Here is a 19,450-nt window from a genome sequence, read left to right as displayed (position 1 = left end):
AAGATTCTGTACACTGAAATTCAGATGATTGAGTCAGTTGTTACCGTAGTGAACGAATAGGGACAACTGAAATGGTTTGTTGTAATGAATCATTTCCTTTAGTATAGAATTATGCCTATGGAATTTTGCTCAAGACTTTTTATTAGTTTGTTTTTAGTAAGATGTTACAATGATGATTTTGCTAGAGTAAGAGTTGCCTGTATTTAGAACTGGGAAATAAGTTTTAAAATAGAAGCAACATTAACCAGCATATTATGTTGTTTCATGTTAAAAACTGAATGAAGTGATTTTAAAGTTTTAAAATATTGGATACTAGTTTGACTCAAATGAAAACTTTCTTGTTCATGATTGCATAATATCCATAAGAAATGGAGTATTCATGTGGGGGGGGGATAATTTGCTTAAATTTTGACAGCAGAGAGAGAGAAGAGTAATCAGCATATGATATTAAAAAATTGAACATAATGCAGATGTAATCTGAATCTGAAGGCCTCTGTGATATGTAGTTTTGTTTTGAATATCCCATGCTATGGATATTTAAGCATACTGTCTAGCAATTTTTGTATTGCAGGTGTTGCAGATGATCTTTTGTACAGTGCAGATTTGGGTCCATCTATAGCACCCTCTTTACTCGGTGGTCCATTACCTGATTTGCCATCTTTTGCAGCTGAAGCACCTTCTCCTAGCATTGAATTGGTACCGCCACCACCAATGCCCCCTCCTCCTCCACCTCCTTCTGTTCCTCCTCCTCTACCATTGTCATCATCACACCCTCCTTGTCCTTCTCCAGCATTGCCAGGAGGTCTGCCACCCCCACCACCACCCCCTCCTCCTCCTCCTCCACCTCCTTTACCTCTAGAAAATGCATCTAGTTCCGTTGATGGAGAGCAGAAGAAGATTATCAGTGGTGCTCCTGAATCAGTTACTAATCCAGGAGATGCCAGAGCAAATCTTTTAGAATCCATAAGACAAGCTGGTGGTAAAGCTAAACTTAGAAGTGCCCAAGACAGAAAAATTGAAGCCAAGAAAAAGAAAAAAGTATGTGCTTTTATAGCTGTTATTGTTATGTAGAAATTGCTGTTCTTTTTAATTAATGGTAATTTTTTTTTTGAATAAAAATAAATAAATACTATGGTTGACTCTCACTATAGCAAATTGAGAAACTCACATAGTTACTCTAAACATTTCAAAAGTATTTGATCAGGTTTGATACAGGAGTATGCAAAATTTGTATTACAAAATACCAGTTTTTTTTTTTTTTTTTTTTTCTTTCATGAAAAAGGCTCACATTTTCACAGACCTGGAACAGATCTCATTAAAATACGTTATAATTAGTTTCATTTACACTAATGCAATGTATCCTAGCATCTCCAGAAACCTGATCCCACCCCAGCTTAAATGTAAGCCTCAATAAAGTTGGTTTACTTTATATTATTCAGATTATATTTTATATTAATATTCTGCATCATAATTTTTGAAATTTTTCTAGTTATCATATTTTTCTTAATTTCTTTTAATGTTTTTCATATTGTAACTATTTCTTTAATTTATTTAACAATGTCTTGTTTTAATGAAAAACAACAACAAAAGTTTGTGTATTAAAACAAGAATATAATTTTTTTGTCTAGTATAACTAACTTTCTAATCAAAAAAAAAAAAAAAACGTTACAACTATCTCTGATCCAGAGTAGTTATAATATAATATTTGCTGCTTGTATTATATGGAAAATACGTCACTTCATTGATTTAGCTTTCAGTATGTCCATGGATCTAGCTCCCACTGATGAGACTTCAGTAGAGGTTGAAACTGGTGTAGTAGTGACATTCCCATAATATACATGTCTGAGAAGAAGTGTGCTGTGCACTATGGGATACTGAGGCGATTGGTGTGAAGTTAGCAGCCTCTGTATACGAGTAGTCTAGATATTGATGATACACCACCAGTGGCTTCCATTTTTAAATGCCAATTGTAATTTCAATGTGATGGTTACTTCTGGTAACTACTTTCCATTGCTTTTAGATTCTAGTGAAAAGAGGCAAATTTACCAGATATATCTGGAAATACTTCAAGATTACAAGGAATGAAAAATGTCAACCTCGTAATCTAATTTTTCAAACTTCTTAAGCATTACCTTGATGGACCTGTGTTTCACTCAGGATTTCTCCATGAGTGCAGGTCACAAAGATCTCAATCTTGAGCCTCTCTCTTCCATGTTATACTCATAGATTTCACTAGTGGATCTTCTCATCTTGTAGATGGTCTTCCTGGTTTTCTCTTTATTCTTGGTTGCCAGTTGAGTATTCTATATGTCCATCTGTTATCCCTGAGTCTGGCTATGTGACCTGCCCATCTCATCTTGCTTTCATATACTGCAGTTACCACATCTTTTATGCCTGATCTCTTTCTTAGTTCCATGTTTCTAACATGTTCCATTTTTCTGATGTTACAAATCCTGCATTCTATTGCACGCTGAGAGTCTCTTCTTCTTCTCTTGTTGTGTTCTATGTTCCTGATCCATATGTGAGTGATGGAAGAATGTCACTATTAAATAGTTTTGCTTTCGCAGAGATGTCAAGATTTGGATCAGTAAGTGTATCTTTTAGTCTGTTGAATGATAGCCATGCAGCTTTCTTTCTTTTTGCTGGTTCTTCAGATAAATCATTATTCATTTTTATTGTTTGTCCTAAGTAATTGTAGGGGTCAACTTGTTCTATAGGGATGTTATCAATACATAGGTGACTTGTATAGATGTTTTTGATCTTTTTTTTTTTTTTTTTTTCCTAGATTCATTTCTAAGCCTATCTTACTGCTGTTTGTGTATATTTTTTCACCTATTTCTTCTAGGTCTTTTTGGGTTGTGGGATATCAATACTAGATCATCGGCAAACATAAGGATTTGTAATTTTTCACCATCTATGCTTATTCCTCCGTTTAGGTCTATTTTTTTCAGAATGTATTCTAAAGTGCTGGTAAATAGATTTGGGGAGATCACATCGCTTTGGCAGACCCCTCTCTTTATATCTATATTTATAGGTTGATCAAATAGGGTTATTTATGTGGCCTGATTTTTGTTAATTTCTTTCATCATGTGGCTGTAAGTAGGGTTCACATTTATTTCCAGCAAGGCACTGATGATTGCATTGTGTTCTATGGTATCAAATGCTTTTTTAAAATCAATAAAGAGGAAACATAGAGGGATTTGGTATTCTCTGCATTTTTCTGTTAGTTGTGAAATGACCTGGATATGATCTATTATGGAGAAGCCTCTTCTGAATCCTGCCTGCTCTCTACTGAAGTTGTCTTCGAGAGTGTTTTGGATTCTGTTCAGTATTACTCTGTTCATGATTTTATATATGTGAGAGAGTAGACAGATTGGACGATAGTTTTTTTATGTCTTCCTTGTTCCCTTTTTTGAATAGAAGTATGGTTTTTGAGGTCTTCCATTCTTCTCGAATCTTTCTTTCTTTGAAGTACCACATGAATCTTGTAGTCTAGGCTTTGAAAATAATTGGTCCATATTTTCTAAAATTTCATATTCAAAACTGACTCCTTTTTTAAGGCTGTGGTCATATTGCTCCTCTAAGATAAAAGGGAATGTTGCTATTTTGTGCTTCTTGTAGGTGAGTGCGAGCAACTTCCATTAACTTGGATCATCTTGCAATTTTAGAAATATTGTTGTAATAGACTAGGAGACCTTCATTATAATGACTGAAAATGAAGTCCCTGAAGTAATAGGATCACAGGATTTGTCCTGACCCCTTGGGTATACCCAGGTCCTTTGCTTATATTTTTATATTATATTACTTATATTAACAACACTTTTTTGAATTATATGAAATAATTGCACAATTAATCACTATAGCAATCGAATAGGGACCATAAGAATAGTGTTAGCTTGCTATAGGGAATTTTCTTTAAAATAGAAGTGTGCATGCTTCAGTTGGACCTTTTTCGTTGTTTAGTACAGAGCATGAGTTTGTTATAATATTTGCTATAGTTAGAGTTTTGGTAGTTTTGCCCATCATCTATAGAAGAGATCAGCAACTGGGGAGAGGGCATGCGGCCCAAACGTGCATTTTTGGCAGCCCATAAAAGGTTGGCATGTGGCCTGTATGTTGAATTATTTAAATAATACATTTTATAATATGAATAATAAATTAAAAATAATTTTATGCCTATACTTTGTGATATCACCTGTGCAACTTGAAATACAAACAAAAGGAAAGTTTTGTTGGTATTATTGAAGATTTACAAACGGAAGTTTCAACAAGATTTGTTGATTTTCATAAAAATGGCATTGAAATGCGATTATTTTTGAACACTTTTAATGTCGACATTGATGACGTACCAAACCAACTACAGATGGAAGTTTTGGAATTGCAACACAATGAAACATTAAAGAATGCATTTTCGTTAGAAAATATCCAAAAATTTTATCAATGCTTACCAAAAAAAAATTGAAGTATTAATCAGTTTTGCAAAGAAGATGATAGTCACATTTGGAAGCACATACATTTGTGAATAAGCATTTTCTGCCATGAGTTTTAGAAAAAATAAATTTTCTTCTCGACTGACTGATGAACTTTGCATGCTTCAATTCGAATTTGCACCTCAGGTTGTAAAGTGGATATAGATAATTTAACTAAGGGAAAACAATCACAAAAGTCACATTAAGCAAGGAAACACACATATTGTGATGCATAAACTATATTACTTTGTTTTTATGTGATAATAATTTTTCATTTTCATGCTTGTTTCTTATCTGGTACTTTAAATATTTCTGTGTTTTTAAAATTGATATAATAAAAATTGATAACTTAAGTATTTTTTCACTTACTATTTTCTCTTAATTAAATGCTTCCGGTTCGATTATTAAAAATAAAATTTGAATGTGGCCCACGAGTCTGAAAAGGTTGCCGATCCCTGACTTGATGTGGAAGATTTAGATCAAAGATGTCTTGCATGTTGATTAAGCAAAAATTGCAATCTTCTCGTTGACTTTGGTATGTCACTTTTTTTTAGTCATGTAGCATTTTTTATGGTGCTTGCAGTTTATCTTGATCTGCAGTTTCATCCAAAGTATGCATAGTTTGCATTTTTCACAAATTCTGTAATGTGTTGAAAGCTATTTCAGTATCAATAAAGAATGGTTTATTAACAACGCAATTAAAAATATCTTCCTTAAAGAAACATTGATTAAAAAATGTGCCCTCCTGTTACTTGCTTGAGGATAAATGATTCATGCTTGAGAGGATTTTGTTAAGTGCCACGGCTCACCACCCACAAGTTCTCCCAAAACAGTTAAGAAATCATGTTCTGGTGATGTCCTCATAGGAACAACATGTCAACAGCATTCCAAAAAACTCCTCAAAACTGCATCAGTGGGTAGAACACCAATTACAGTTACACCTCATAAAACAATTCCTAGAGGAGTGATCTCAGAATGGGATCTGAGATCTCCTAGATCCCAGATGGCGAACCTATGGCACGTCCAAGAATTTTGGTGGCACGTCAACGATTTACAGGTGATATCCTTTTATATGCTTATAAATTATTCAACCTTTTTTTTTTAAATTGTTACAATATGTACAAGTTAAATTTTGTTCTACACGAGAGAGCAGCTATGAAGATGCGCATATGATTGGTGCGGTATTAACAAAAGATCGCGCGACCCAAAGACAACCGACAATTGTTGTGTTGAAATGCTAATTCTCTTCAACTGAAACATCTGAAAATAACAACTTTCACTATATATTTCTTAGTTTTAACACATTCACGATGGGGTGTCGTTTATCGTTCTGATGGAACTTCTCATTACCGGCAGGCTCAACTCACACAAAGTTTCAACCCTTGGTTGATTTTTATTGCTGTTTGTTTGCGTTTAAGCTGGCAGGTGAACTCACAAATGCATTATATGATGGCATGTTTCAATTCATGGTAGAATTTTATTTGAAATTAGTGGAAGTGTTTTTCACTTGGCTGTGTTACCAATTATATATTTGGCTTAATCCTTTATCCAAGTGTAAGCAAACAAAGTTTGTGCCTGAAGTATTTTCAGGACTGGGGAAAATCATGGCCAAGATGGGATAAGTTCTCATCACTTGCCTTAGTATCTCCCATAATACAAAGCACATATCCTTATGGGTATGTATAATGCTATGCATTAGAGAAGAGTCACTACCCAGATCAGTTTCCACCTTTATTGAGGTCTTGTCAGTGGGAGCCAGACCTGGAGGTGGTGATACTAAGGTGGAAGTGATTGAGAAGTCATATTTTCATATGCCAGTTACCAAAAGGTGTCACACCTTATTAAAATTCTCCAGATTAGAGATAGTTGATGGAAGTGCTATCTCTAATCTGGAGAATTTTAATTTGTTTTTCACATGGCTGTGTTACCAATTATATATTTGGCTTAATCCTTTATCCAAGTGTAAGCAAGCAAAATTAGAGACTGAAGTATTTTCAGGACTGGGGCAACTTGTGACAAAGGTGGGATAAGTTCTCATCACTTGCTTTAGTAACCATTCTGGGTAGTGACTCTTCCCATAATGCATAGCATTATACATACCCATAAGGATATGTGCTTTGTATTATGGGAGATACTAAGGCAAGTGATGAGAACTTATCCCACCTTTGCCACAAGTTGCCCCAGTCCTGAAAATACTTCAAGCACAAACTTTGTTTGCTTACACTTCAATAAAGGATTAAGCCAAACATATTATTTGAAGTTAGCCTTTGTGATCTGTCATAATGACATCGAGAATTTTGAATGTAATAAAATAAATGCTTATTTCTTGCAATTGAAAAATTTGACAATAGTTTTTAGTTAGATACTGTGTTTCCGATGCAACATAGGGTTTTGCTTGAGTCTATACAGCATAGTTTCTGTGAGAGGGGACATGTGATTCATTAATTAGCGCCGTTTTTATTCCAGCTGTCTGTAATTGCACTATTTGTTGAGAAATATATTACACAGACTGCAAAAGCTTCTGTACTTTATTCAGAGATACAATAAAACTGCTTATTTTTCTTGCATCTGCAGTATAATGGCTATTGGGGAGGGCGTGTTGTTACTGCGGGGAGCTAGTTACTATCACCTCAACGTGAACATGTTTAAACATTTTTTAAGGTATATGCAAAACTTTTTAATGTCTTTTTTTTTTTTAAAGTAAAATCAGGGTGCGAGTTATATGAGGGAAAAGTTATATTCGGGTAAATATGATAAACATTTCGCTGATGTTGACATCCTTCTGCTGCTTCCCCTGCTCAGCTAACTTCTGTGGTGAGTTACAATGCATAAATATTTTTCTCACTACCATTTTTTTCAAACCGACATCATTAAAATCAATTTAATAATACAATAATCAATTTTACACTGAATAATATTATAAATTTATATATAAATAAACATTATAAATAAAATAAAATATTATAGAAAATATATATATTATAAATTTATAAATAAATAAAGTTAGATTAATTTTCTATTAATTTTTCCCCTATTAAAAACTGCCTGGCACGTCAGCAACTTGATTTGTAAATTTTTGGTATACGCACATAAAAAGGTTCGCCACCACTGTCCTAGATGTTACTGATGAGGAGATATGGATCCCCACCTGTGAAAGATCAGGAGGGGAGGTGGGTGACAGGTATGATGTGCATCCTGATCCATAGGGATGGTCAGCCTGTTTCCTACCAGAAAAATCGTCCTTACCTTTGATACTCCTAAGCCTCCAATATCTGTTAAAGCAGGGTATCCCATTTGTCCTGTTAGACTGCTCATCCCTAATCCACTATGATGTTCCAATGCCATAAATACAGACAGCCTGTCATGGCTCTGCCACCTGTGTCTGATGTGGTAGTAATAAGCATGATAACCAGTCTTGCTTTGCCAAGAAAGCTAAATGCGTAAACTGTCAGAGATCATTCGGCCTACTCCTGTGCATGTCAGAATACACTTCTGGATGAGAAAGAAATGCAGAAAAAAAAACAGAACAAAGCATATCATCATAAGATGTCAGAAGAAAGTTAGCCATCACCATACCTACTCTGAGATCCTCTTATGCCGAGAAGGTAACAGTTAAGAAAATATCAACAGCAACTCAAACTCTCATGTCTGTTCCACCCTTTGATAATTTTACTGTATTCTCATTGAATATTGAGAACCCAAGTGCGTTCTCAATATTCAATGAGAACCCACTTGTAAAAAAAAATTATCACAAAGACAAACCACCAGACCCTTCCACAGAAAAAATGAATACTTCAGTATTCACTGAAAACAATTTGAACTTACCCACTGATCCTTACACATCTGATGTATTGGATCTTTTTCCATAGAAAGAGATGGACACTGGTCATCCATACTTCCCAAAACTAATGAGAAATATAAACCAAATAATGATAAGTCCTCAACTTCCTGGAAATCAGACAAGTCTATGAGGGCTAAATAGTGAGAAAATTTTTACAGTGTTGTCACTGTTACTTTCCTGTTTTATTAAGATAAATAAAACTTTCTATCTAGCTGTGTGGTTCAAGTGGGAATGCATCATCCCGACCATATCATCAAGAAGACAGGGTTCCTCAAGGCTCTGTCTTAAGTATGACCCTCTTCACTATTAAAGTGAACTCAATTACTGAACAGCTTCTTCCCACGGTAGACAGTTGCCTTTATGTCAATGATTTCACAATTTACTGTCACTCCTGCAATGTGATGTTATTGAAAGACAACTTCAACAAGCAATTGATTGTGTCTCATCATGGGCTCTTTGTCATGCGTTCAGGTTATCTCCCAAAAAAAACCATCTGTGCACACTCTGTAAGAAACACACACTCCACCTTGATCCTGATTTAAGAATGGGACAAACTATTATTCCTGTAGTTCCAGAGGCCAAGCTTTTGCGACTCATCTTTGGTAGAAACTCAACTTTCTTTCATCTTCAGGATAAGTGCAAAAATGCATTAAAAATCCTCCACACTCTATTCTCTACCAAATGGGGTGCTGATCAATGTTCCTTGCTTCACTTTATCATGATCTTGTATGTTCAAATCTCTTGATTATAAGTCCTAGGTTTGCATTTCTGCAAGAGAAAGCACACTACTGTTGTTGGACTCGATCCATCATCAGGGTATCTGATTAGTTACCAGTGCTTTTTGTACATCATCCATTTAAAGCCTTTATGTTGAATCAAATGAACCTCCTTCCAAATCACTCTACATGGATTAATCTCTTTTTCTACGTTGGGAGATTCTGTATCACACACATTAGACTGCCATCTATTCCTTTGTTTTCATTAAAGAGGCTGTGGAAGCTATTGGCAAGAATGTTGACATTACCTGCACCAAACAAAACAGCATTCCTCCATGCAGGCTTGCACCCCCATCCTGCAACCTCTCACTTTGTCATCTACAGGAAGTCTCATACACCGCCATATGTTTATTTTCTATTATTCAATCACAGATGGGTAAGAAATCATAAGTCTTGATTTCTTACCCATCTATACTGATGGTTCAAGATCAGAGATTTCTGTTGCCTGTGCTGCTGTTTCCTAACATTGCCATCTCCAACCAGATCCTACTCGATTGCAGTAACTATACAGAAGAGTTGCATGCCATTCTGCTTGCACTTGTGCATATCAAAGATCCCCCCCTACCAAAAATACATATATAATTTATACAGACTCTTTGAATTCTTTCCACACTATTTGCATTTGCTCTCCAGTGTATAATCCACGTCCAGTGCTTGGTGAGGTGCTTCAATTCCTATACAAAATAAAGACCCTTAATTTTGATGTTCGGATGTGTTGGATTCCCAGCCACGTCGGAATTAAGAGAAATGACATTGCAGATGCAGCTACTAGTTCAGTTCATACTTTCTCAAATTATTGTTTGATGGTCACTTATACTGACTACACACAGGTTATAAAATCAAAGTTAATTGCCCAATGGCAATACTCCTGGCAGAAAGCACTGATGAACAGATTGCATGAGATTAAGCCTGAAATTAAGCACTAGCAGTCTTGTCAACATAGGAACAGAAAAGAGGAAGTTGTTCTTGCTAGGCTCCAGATAGATCACAGTCATCTCACACATTCTTATTTATTGAGGGCTGATGACCCACTTATGTATAGGAAATGCAACACCCATCTTACCATTAGTCATATTCTGGTTTAGTGCAAGTGCTTCACACGAGAGAGAGAGAAATGACATTTTTACTCATCTGGCCGAGCCCTATATACTCAGATTGCATGACATTTTTAGATTTTTACAAAACATTAATTTATTCAAAGTTGTTTTGATTATGAATTTGTTTATATGTAGATACTGGATTGTAAATAGTAAGCCTTGTACATATTTTATATTATTCACTAATTTATCTCCTTGTAACTATTTATTGATTTATTTACCTATCAACACTGTGTACTGCTGTAATGTGTGTCTCTTGGACAGTATGACCTTAGTTATTCTTGTGCCATAAAACCCCATATCAATCAATTAATCCAAATGGTTATTTCTTATACAATCTACAGAAAACCCATACATACTATTTTTATCTGAACATTAATTCACACCACTATGCTGTATAAATATATGGCATAATAAAAACATCAACACTCAGAACTAAAGTTATTTGCAAAAATGATATTTTACTCAATAAAAAGTATATTTAAAATATAATAATGAATGGGTTGTTAAACTTTGTTCCTAATAGGAAACAAACTAAGAGAGAGTCATTAGATAATTCCAAAATAATAGTAGTTTCTTATATTTAAAAAAGGAAAAATCAATAAATACCAATCACAAAATTAAAACTAGTTGCTCTTATTCATCCATTATCAGTACCTGAAGTATTTAGGATGTACTGTTAATGCAAGCTTTGGACATTCAGGCAGATCTGCAGCAAAACAGAGAAGAATACTAGAATTATATAGTTGTGAATGACTATGGACAGAGTGGATTATATTATTTGCTACATTCTTGGCACTCTACATTTAATTGCAATTAAATGGGGAGAACTATTCCCTAAAAAGACTGCAATTTAGAAGTAACAGATTATTCTGGGAATCTACCTATGCATAATGGAATTGTCCTTAACAAGTACAGATTTGAAAAAAATTCTGAACAACTGGGAGACAGTCTCCCATTTAAATCAACAGAAAAACAGGCACAAATATTTTGATTTGTTTGTGCCCATTTTCTGGGCACAAATCAAAATATTTGAATGTTTGCTGGATATTCCATGTTTTTATTCATAATTTGTCTGCTGTGTTATTTTTATCCTTGATAGTACCTCAGTTACTGGTAGGCAAAATCTAGAATTAATATTTAATTTTTTACTTTGTTGTTAGTAAACCATTAGTTCTTTGTTAACATGTATATTAAACACATAAGTCTAAATAAACTTTTTTAATACTATGAAAATAACACAAGCTTGTGATGTGTTATATAATACATAACTGGTAATTAACATGTTCCTTGGCTGTTAATATGTTCCTACTATTAATATACTCATGTCCCTATTGTTTTGATTTCTCAGTGCCATTCACTTGCAAATAGCATAGCTATTTCTTTACTGCATGATTCTGAAATTTACACAAAAAATAAAATAAAATAATAATAATAAATGAAATAGTTTAATGATGTTCTTTGAATTTTCATCACAGATGTTTCAAGAATTAAGTCAAATTTTAAAGGTTAGCTTTGAATCTTTATTTTATTATTTTTTTTTTCACCCCCAGGAAGAACAAACACTAAGTTCTGGTGATTTGATAACCGATCTCTCAAATAAATTGCGCTTAAGAAGAAAAGGTATATCAGGTAAATGTTAAATCTAGATTACTACTCTTCTAGAATGCTATTTTTTAAAATGAAATAGTTATATTTTTAACAACAAAAAAAAAAAATTCTATCATATTGTATGTGCGATTTAAGCCAATATTTGGTAATAAGTCATAATTCTCATCCCAGGATTATCCAATTCCTGACAAGCACCTGCCAGGGGTGTATAGGATATTATGACAGTACTTCGTGAAAAAGTTACATCATCACTAACATCCTGTGGACAATTTTCCTCTAAACTAATCTGTTACCTGTCAGGACGAGTGTTATCAGATGTTATATTTCTCTCTTCTAAGGCACTTTTAACTGTATCAATCTTCTTACATCTATCTTCCTCTCAGTTGTGTTCCTGTTATCCTGGCAAAGAATAAATGTTTCACTAACTTTACCTCTCTCATTCTATTTAAGTAGCCATACTACTTAAGATTAGCTCTGCTAACACATTTCTGAATGCTAACAATGTCAAGTTCTTCCCTAATATTCTAATTTTTAATATGATACTACCAATGATGCCATCTGTTCACTCCCAAATTCTTTCTCAGAATGCTATCTGTGGTCTCCAGTCTTTGATCAAGTGTTATATTTCAAACCCATTCCTCAGATCCAACACAAGTTAAAATGGGTTTTAGCACTGTCCTGCTAGTTGAGTGTTTTAACTAATTTTATTCCATATAAATTTATTCACTTGACTTTCTACCATACCAGCTTTGCTAATTCTGCTGTCTATTGCCATATTTAATGTATCATCTTAACTAAAAATTGTGCTTAAGCAGCTGAAATGTTTTACTTATTCTATAGGTTTTCTATTCAGGATGCAGTTGATGTTTTAAATGTTTCTTCCTGTGTTCAATGTCTTATGTCTTCTTATTGCTGATTTTCATACCAAATTTATTACAACAGTTATTCAGTTTAGTCAGGGAATCCTAAAGATTCGTACTGCATTTATTTAGAATTATAACATCATCTGCATATAGTAAATGAGCTGAGATTAATATCTGCAGTTTTGATACCAGGTGTAATTCCACTTTCCTTCATGATGTGATCCATATAAATGATGAATAACAGTGGAAACAATGTGCACACTTGTCTCATACCTAATTTAACATCAAACCATCTTCCTATATTCCTTCAATTCTAACTGCTGATTTACAACTCAAAATATAGACTAAGCTTTGCTAGCTATAATGTCCCATGTATACTACATAACTAGAGTGTTTTGAACAGCTTCATAATCATCAAATTCCTGATGTTTCCACAAGGATTGTATGGATAATAAAGTGGTCCTATCCTACCCTAATTTACGCTTACGCTTAGATCCACACTTTACTGTGTAGACATCCGAAACTGATATCCTACGGAATAGGTTGGTTACTCCTTATTCCAGGAGTGTCTTGTGTCTGTAGAAATGTGTGTTCACAGGGCCAGTTTGCCTGTTCTGAGGAATGAAACCAGAGTTGCTGGGCGAAAAAAACCCTCTACCTCCGTATGAGAGCGGCTGACTCCCAATTGGTCGAAAGAGACCAGATAAAGGTTCCTCACATCATGGATGGGAATCAAACTCCAGGTCTTTCTGACCAAAGGGCTTTGTCTATACACTGAGCTACGAAGCCGCTAATAAAGTGGTACTACATTAAAAATTTACATTATTATTAACTTCCTATTAGCAAATTTCCTCCAAAGTAGTTTATCTCAGGACTCCAATATAATCATGTTATGCTGGGCCATTTCCTGCCATCTTTTTATTTTTTCTTTTGACATCTTGTCATGCTTTTATGAGATCTACAAAACTTAAATTCAGATCCTTGTTATAAGGATGGAAGTTGGATGATAACTGACAGGACTCCTCCACATAGCCTTTAAAGGAATGCGGAGAGATGACCAGGTCTTCTGACCTAATTTCCAATCCTCACCCTCTCATGGTGCACTGTGTTAGACATCTACCTGGATACCGAATGAACAATACAATTTGGGATTTAGCCAACCAATTTGTTTTTCTTATTGGCTTAAACAATAATGCAAAATGATGGAGAGCATGACAGAAGTCACTATATTTAATCCACATTTAATTCCAGTGTTTAAAATGCCCAACTATTGATTAGGTTAATAAGTTTAACTGATAGATGACCCTTAAGAGGTGCTTAAGGGTCAAAGCTGTATAACTGAGAGGAGACCTCCACATAGCCTTTAAAGGAATGCGGAGAGATGACCAGGGTTTCTGACCTAATGTCCAGTCCTCGGCTCTTGTGGTGCACCCTGTTAGTTATCTACCTGGATACTGAATGAATGAGGATGGGCTGGCAATTTGGGATTTAGCCAACCGAATTGTAGTCTTATTGGCTTAAACCACAATATAAAATGATGGTACAACATGACAATTTCTTGTTGGCTGGGGGCGTTGCCTGATTAAACAAGGCCCCCATTGTTTTTGATATTATAATAATTATAACCAGGGCAAACAGTGAAACGTCAGCTACTGGAACAAATCCTAAAACACATCCCAACTCAATATCACTAGAGTTCAAGATTTGTACTATCAACATAAGAAGCTTTATGGCAAAGAAATGGGGCTAGCTGAGGAATTGGATAAGTACCAGATCAACATAATAGGATTGACTGAAACAAAAAAGACAAAAACTGGTGTGATCTTTCTGAGCAATAAATACAAAATGTTATATTCGGGCAATGACAATAAGGAAAAGAAAGAGTTGCCATAGTATTTAACACTAAATACGAAGCTAATCTTCTTGAATGGCCAGCCTGGTTGGCCGAGTGGTCAGCGTATCTGCTTTCCAGCCAAAAGACTGTGGGTTCGATTCCTGCTGCTGGAATAGATGTTTGTGATTGTCTGTGAAAATACTAATGATGATGATGGGCAGTGAATGGCACTGGTGTAGATGATGGCAGTTGGTGGATTGAGCAGTGCAGATAGAGTTGTAGAGTGCCCTCCTTCGATGAGTAATTGGACTCCCTGCAGGTGTTGCGTAATAATATTATTATAATAATATAATAATAATAATGTTATTATTATAATATCAAGTACAGTGATGTGGCGAAATCTTAGAATGGGAAACTGGACAATGAGACTTATTTGTACCTGTGGTCCCACAGAAGGTTCTACTAAGATAGAAGTAGAGGAATTTTTTGAGAATTTAGAGAAAGCAACTGACAATGAAAAAGGAAAAGTTGGTCCTTGTTGGGATCTAAATAGCAGAGTAGGAAATGATTGTCAGATATACAAAAATATTTTGGGAAAATTTAGAGAAAAGAGCAAAGCTAATAATGGATTAAAATAATGGATAAAAGCTAACAATAAGTTATTGTTATGTATTTCCTATTGTTAAGTTTATCTTTATGTAATTATACATTAATCCCAACAATAAAAATTCAAAGAATTTGGATGGCACATATTGGGCCTACTTAGTTTCCATGATACCCTGACGTTAGGACTTAAGAAATTTTCAGCTTTTATTGGAAACTATTCCATACTAGTTGGTTTGAATTTATATGTATACTTACATATATATACAGGGTGTTCGGGATAAATTTGACAGTTTCGTAAGGAAAAAGAAAATCTTCTTTGTATCTATTAAATTTAATGAATTGACAAAAAAACATTACAGGCAGAGTTAATTACAATACTATCAACAAGATTTACTCAAAATAACCACCATTAGCATCGATCACAGCTTCAATTCTGCTTCGGAACCTCGAACAAGCTGATGCTACAGTCTCCCTGGGAAGGGCCGCAAAAACTGTTTTAATTTTATCCATTAACTGGGCTTTTGTATTACTGGAAGTGCGATTGGTGTCTTTTTCAACTGCACCCCATACAAAATAATCCATGGGGTTAAGGTCTGGGGAGTTTGGAGGCCAAACATTTGGACTGGTGAAGTCGTAGAAATTTTCAGACAACCATTTTTGACTTTTCCCAGAGGTGTGGCAAGGGGCCGAATCCTGCTGCCATACATACGGCCTACCATTGGCTACCCTTGTTATCCAGGGCTTGACTACAGTTAGCAACTCCACGAACAAAGCCCGAATTCCAATGCCAGGGTTCTTCAACACCTGTTCCTGCAGATTTGCGAGGAATTCTGCTGTACGAACGCAATCAGATCGTCTGCTAGGGATCTTTCTTCTTGCTACATCCTCGTAGTCACCATTGCAAGTCTCTAGTTCATGCCTGATTGTTTTTACTGTATTCAGGGAGCATTGGGCAGCAGTCGTAATATCCTTATTTTGATGGCGGGCACGAATCATCATGATACAAGTTATTCTCTTCCATGATTCAGGTGGGTTCCAGCTATCCATCCTTTCTGACATCTTGTATATGAATGAAGAAGGGTCCAAACTTTTAAATGAAGAGAAGTGTGTGTTAATACATGTAACTTACGGAAAAATATAATTAATTATAAATATGTCAAATTTATCCCGAACACCCTGTATATATATATAAAAACTATGTGTGTGTAAACATGTTGCTCTCCACCCTAATAGATAATAATAGGACTCTAGCTTTGATGTAGTAAAGGTTTTTTTTTTTTTTTTTTCACCAGAGGTCAGGCCAATAATTGTTGTAATAGTTGGTCAGTAACTTTAGCAAACCATGTAGATTTTAGCACAGCTTGTTTCTTTGTATATATATGTATGCTCCAGATGATGACCTTGATATGAAGGTTGAAATGTCAAGTGTTCATTTTGGTTTATATTAAACTAAAGTTTTGCTCTAACACTGTTGTTGTCTCCATAATTTTCTATAATGTATTCTGATCACTGTAAGCATGAAGGGCTTATGTAATTATGATTTTCTGGAGATGCTATTGGCAAATGAAAGGCAGTGAAACGAAAAAAAAAAAAAGGTATGTACACTAGAGATGCTAAAATGCAAGGATGTTTTGCTTTCCAGCAGGCTAATCTCTTTTTTTTTTTTTTTCACAAATCATAGAAATAATTCCATAATTTCATACTTCGTGTCCGCTCAGTTAGCCTAGTGGTTATGCACTTCGCAACCTCTTGGGTGACTAAGTGTGGATCATTGTTTTTTTTACTCTGAAATTGTGTTCTGTGTCTGATATTTTCTCTATTTCTTCATCATCACTCATTGTCTGCAAGTGTAAGGAGAAATAAGTCAGTAAAATGATTGGGTGTCTCCTTCCAAATCATTGAAACAGTAAATGGCATGCAGGCTCTGGTTCCTTTTAGCCAAGCTCACAGATTAACCACACAACTTGCACAACACACATATAGAGCCCAACTTTTATCTTGATCACCTACTTTACAACTGAAATAACATTTGTAGGATTCCTTAATTAACTCTGTATTAAATGATTTCTGCTACTTCATTGGGTAAAAAAAGAAGTAGCAGAGATCCTCCCACACACACCTCTCTCTCTCACACACACACACACACACACACACACAGAGCAAAACAAATTAGGAGAATTGACACAAGCTATATCTGAGACTCACGTACTGACCAGGCTGTAGGCTAATGTGGAATGGTGTAATGTGTTGCATCATCTCTTGTTAACTAAGCACAGTTGATGCAATAATAGCAGAATGTGATTGCATCACAATAAGCAACAGTAGCTCATATAGAGCCTATTGTGTTTCTTCAGAATTGGTATGTGATAGAAAAAATTTAAAAACATATTTGAAATCATTGTGAAAAACTGATTCAGAAATATCTTTTCTTGCAAAGGAAACAGTATGTATGTTGGACAGTGAATTGTAGATAGCAGAGTCAGTGGCAAACCATGTTACTTTAAAAGGGGTTTTCTTTGAAGGTAACTAAATTTTGAATTTCTATGTGCCTTTTATTCTTTGCACTCACAACACTCCAAATACTTTCTTGAACATAGCTTGTAAAATTTTGAAAACAGTTTTCATTCCTCCCCATTTAATCTGTTCCCAAATTATTATTTTCAAAGTTTGTTTTTTTAAACAAAAATAATTTGTAATAACCATTATCCCAGTGATTGTGAAATGTCATTTTTATGTCTTCAGGAAGAACAAATAGCACAGGTGAAGGAAGTCCAGCCTCTGCGCCACCTACATTTTCAGCCATCACAGCTATGGAGAAAGTGTCTGCCATGATTCCTCCTCCTCCAAGTACAGTGGGTACAGAGAATTCAGCAGCAGAAGATGATTGGGATTAAGATAACAGAAAGGTGTTTTCTTGCAATACAGCTAAAGACTGAAATTTGTACACAGAAACTGGACCAACATGTCGGTAAACTATAAGAAAATTGGAGTTGAGTATTTTACTAGAATGAATATGTTGCTGTTTTTTTTCCTGTAAATAATCAATATTTGTATATTTCTGCAATTTGGCAATCACAGTTAAAGTTATGATTAATCACAAATATTACCTTTGCAAGTTTGAGGTTGGCATTCTGTGCATATATATATATATATATATATATATGGATGTGTGTAAATAATATTTTCCTTTGTGAGCAAAATAGCATATTTTTATTTTTACCATCGAGATGTTAATAAATTTCATTTGAAAAGTATGAGATCAGTATCTATAGATTGTATTAACTACATGTAAAAAAAAATGTAATAGAAACAACTAATTAACGAAATGTAAGTAGAAACCAAAGTGGTAATCAAATTGACACTTAACATGTTTATCTCTGTTATATAAAATATTATTTGAGATGAATATATGATGCAGTGTTTATATGGTAAATTAGTTGGTGTATGTTTCATCATAAATAGGCAAAGTGTCATGCCACCATGGTAAGAAATTGTCATATTGTGTTGAAATCCAACTTATTGTGCAGGTGAAGGTGGGAGGAAAAGGAAGTAGTATTTTGGTATGCTGCACTGTACCAAAAGTATAATCTGTTGCTATTACACAAAATTAATAAACAGATATATTGCTAATATTGTACTCTGGTTGAGAAATTATTAAAAAAAAATGTGACTGAATCCTTTAAATCTTCCTAAATTGATAATATGGCCAAACAAACAAAGTTTAAACCAAAAAATTGTAATCATGTCATGAATTCACTGTTTATTTTCTCATAAGCGGTATACATACATAGAAGATAACAATTAAAATGAAATATATATTGATCTTTAATTGACCATGATTTCTAAACATCTAATGCCAACAAGTTTTGCCAACGGGGCAGTTCGGCTTCTTCAGGACTTATAATAGTAAGAGAAAACTCAAAGTGGCTAGTACAGAGGATTTTCCCTGTACTAGCCACTTTGAGTTTTCTCTTACTGTTATAAGTCCTGAAGAAGTCGAACAGCCCTGTTGGCAAAACTTGTTGGCATTAGATGGTTATAAACCTGAAGAATTAAAGATCAATATATATATATTTCATTTTAATTATATGTTTGAATGATCAAATATAAATCTCAACTAAGAAGATTACAATTTTGATTTTGATCTACTTTTCACAGGGAATTTTCTTATATGTAATGATTTAGAAATGTAGTCATATGTTGCATTCAGTTGATAATCACATCAGAGTAAATTTAGCTGGCCATATAACCCACATCGAATCTACATTCATTAAAATCAGGGCTCAACAAATTATACACACCCTGCTCACCAGAAAAAAAAAAAACATACCTCTGGGATTCAAATCCAGGTTC

At 34.5% G+C, this 19,450-nt stretch overlaps 1 protein-coding gene across 2 annotated transcripts in view; it reads left to right on the top strand.

Annotated features, from left to right (window-relative positions):
* The window catches only part of wash (WASH complex subunit washout), a 55,133-nt gene extending 36,361 nt beyond the window's left edge, over positions 1-18,772 (top strand). For both annotated transcript variants that reach the window (XM_090415828.1, XM_090415829.1), the window contains 3 exons: positions 572-1,038; positions 11,737-11,815; positions 17,840-18,772. In XM_090415828.1, coding sequence (XP_090271954.1) covers positions 572-1,038; positions 11,737-11,815; positions 17,840-17,991 — 698 coding nt within the window. In that variant the 3' untranslated portion in view covers positions 17,992-18,772. The remainder of the gene's footprint in view (positions 1-571; positions 1,039-11,736; positions 11,816-17,839) is intronic.
* Positions 18,773-19,450: the final 678 nt, after the last annotated feature.

The sequence above is a fragment of the Typopeltis vanoorti genome, chromosome 3 (assembly GCF_054136105.1).
Source record: "Typopeltis vanoorti isolate ZY-2024b chromosome 3, IOZ_Tvanoo_1.0, whole genome shotgun sequence".
NCBI classification, from domain to species: domain Eukaryota; kingdom Metazoa; phylum Arthropoda; class Arachnida; order Uropygi; family Thelyphonidae; genus Typopeltis; species Typopeltis vanoorti.
This window is presented reverse-complemented; position numbering and strand designations above follow the sequence as displayed.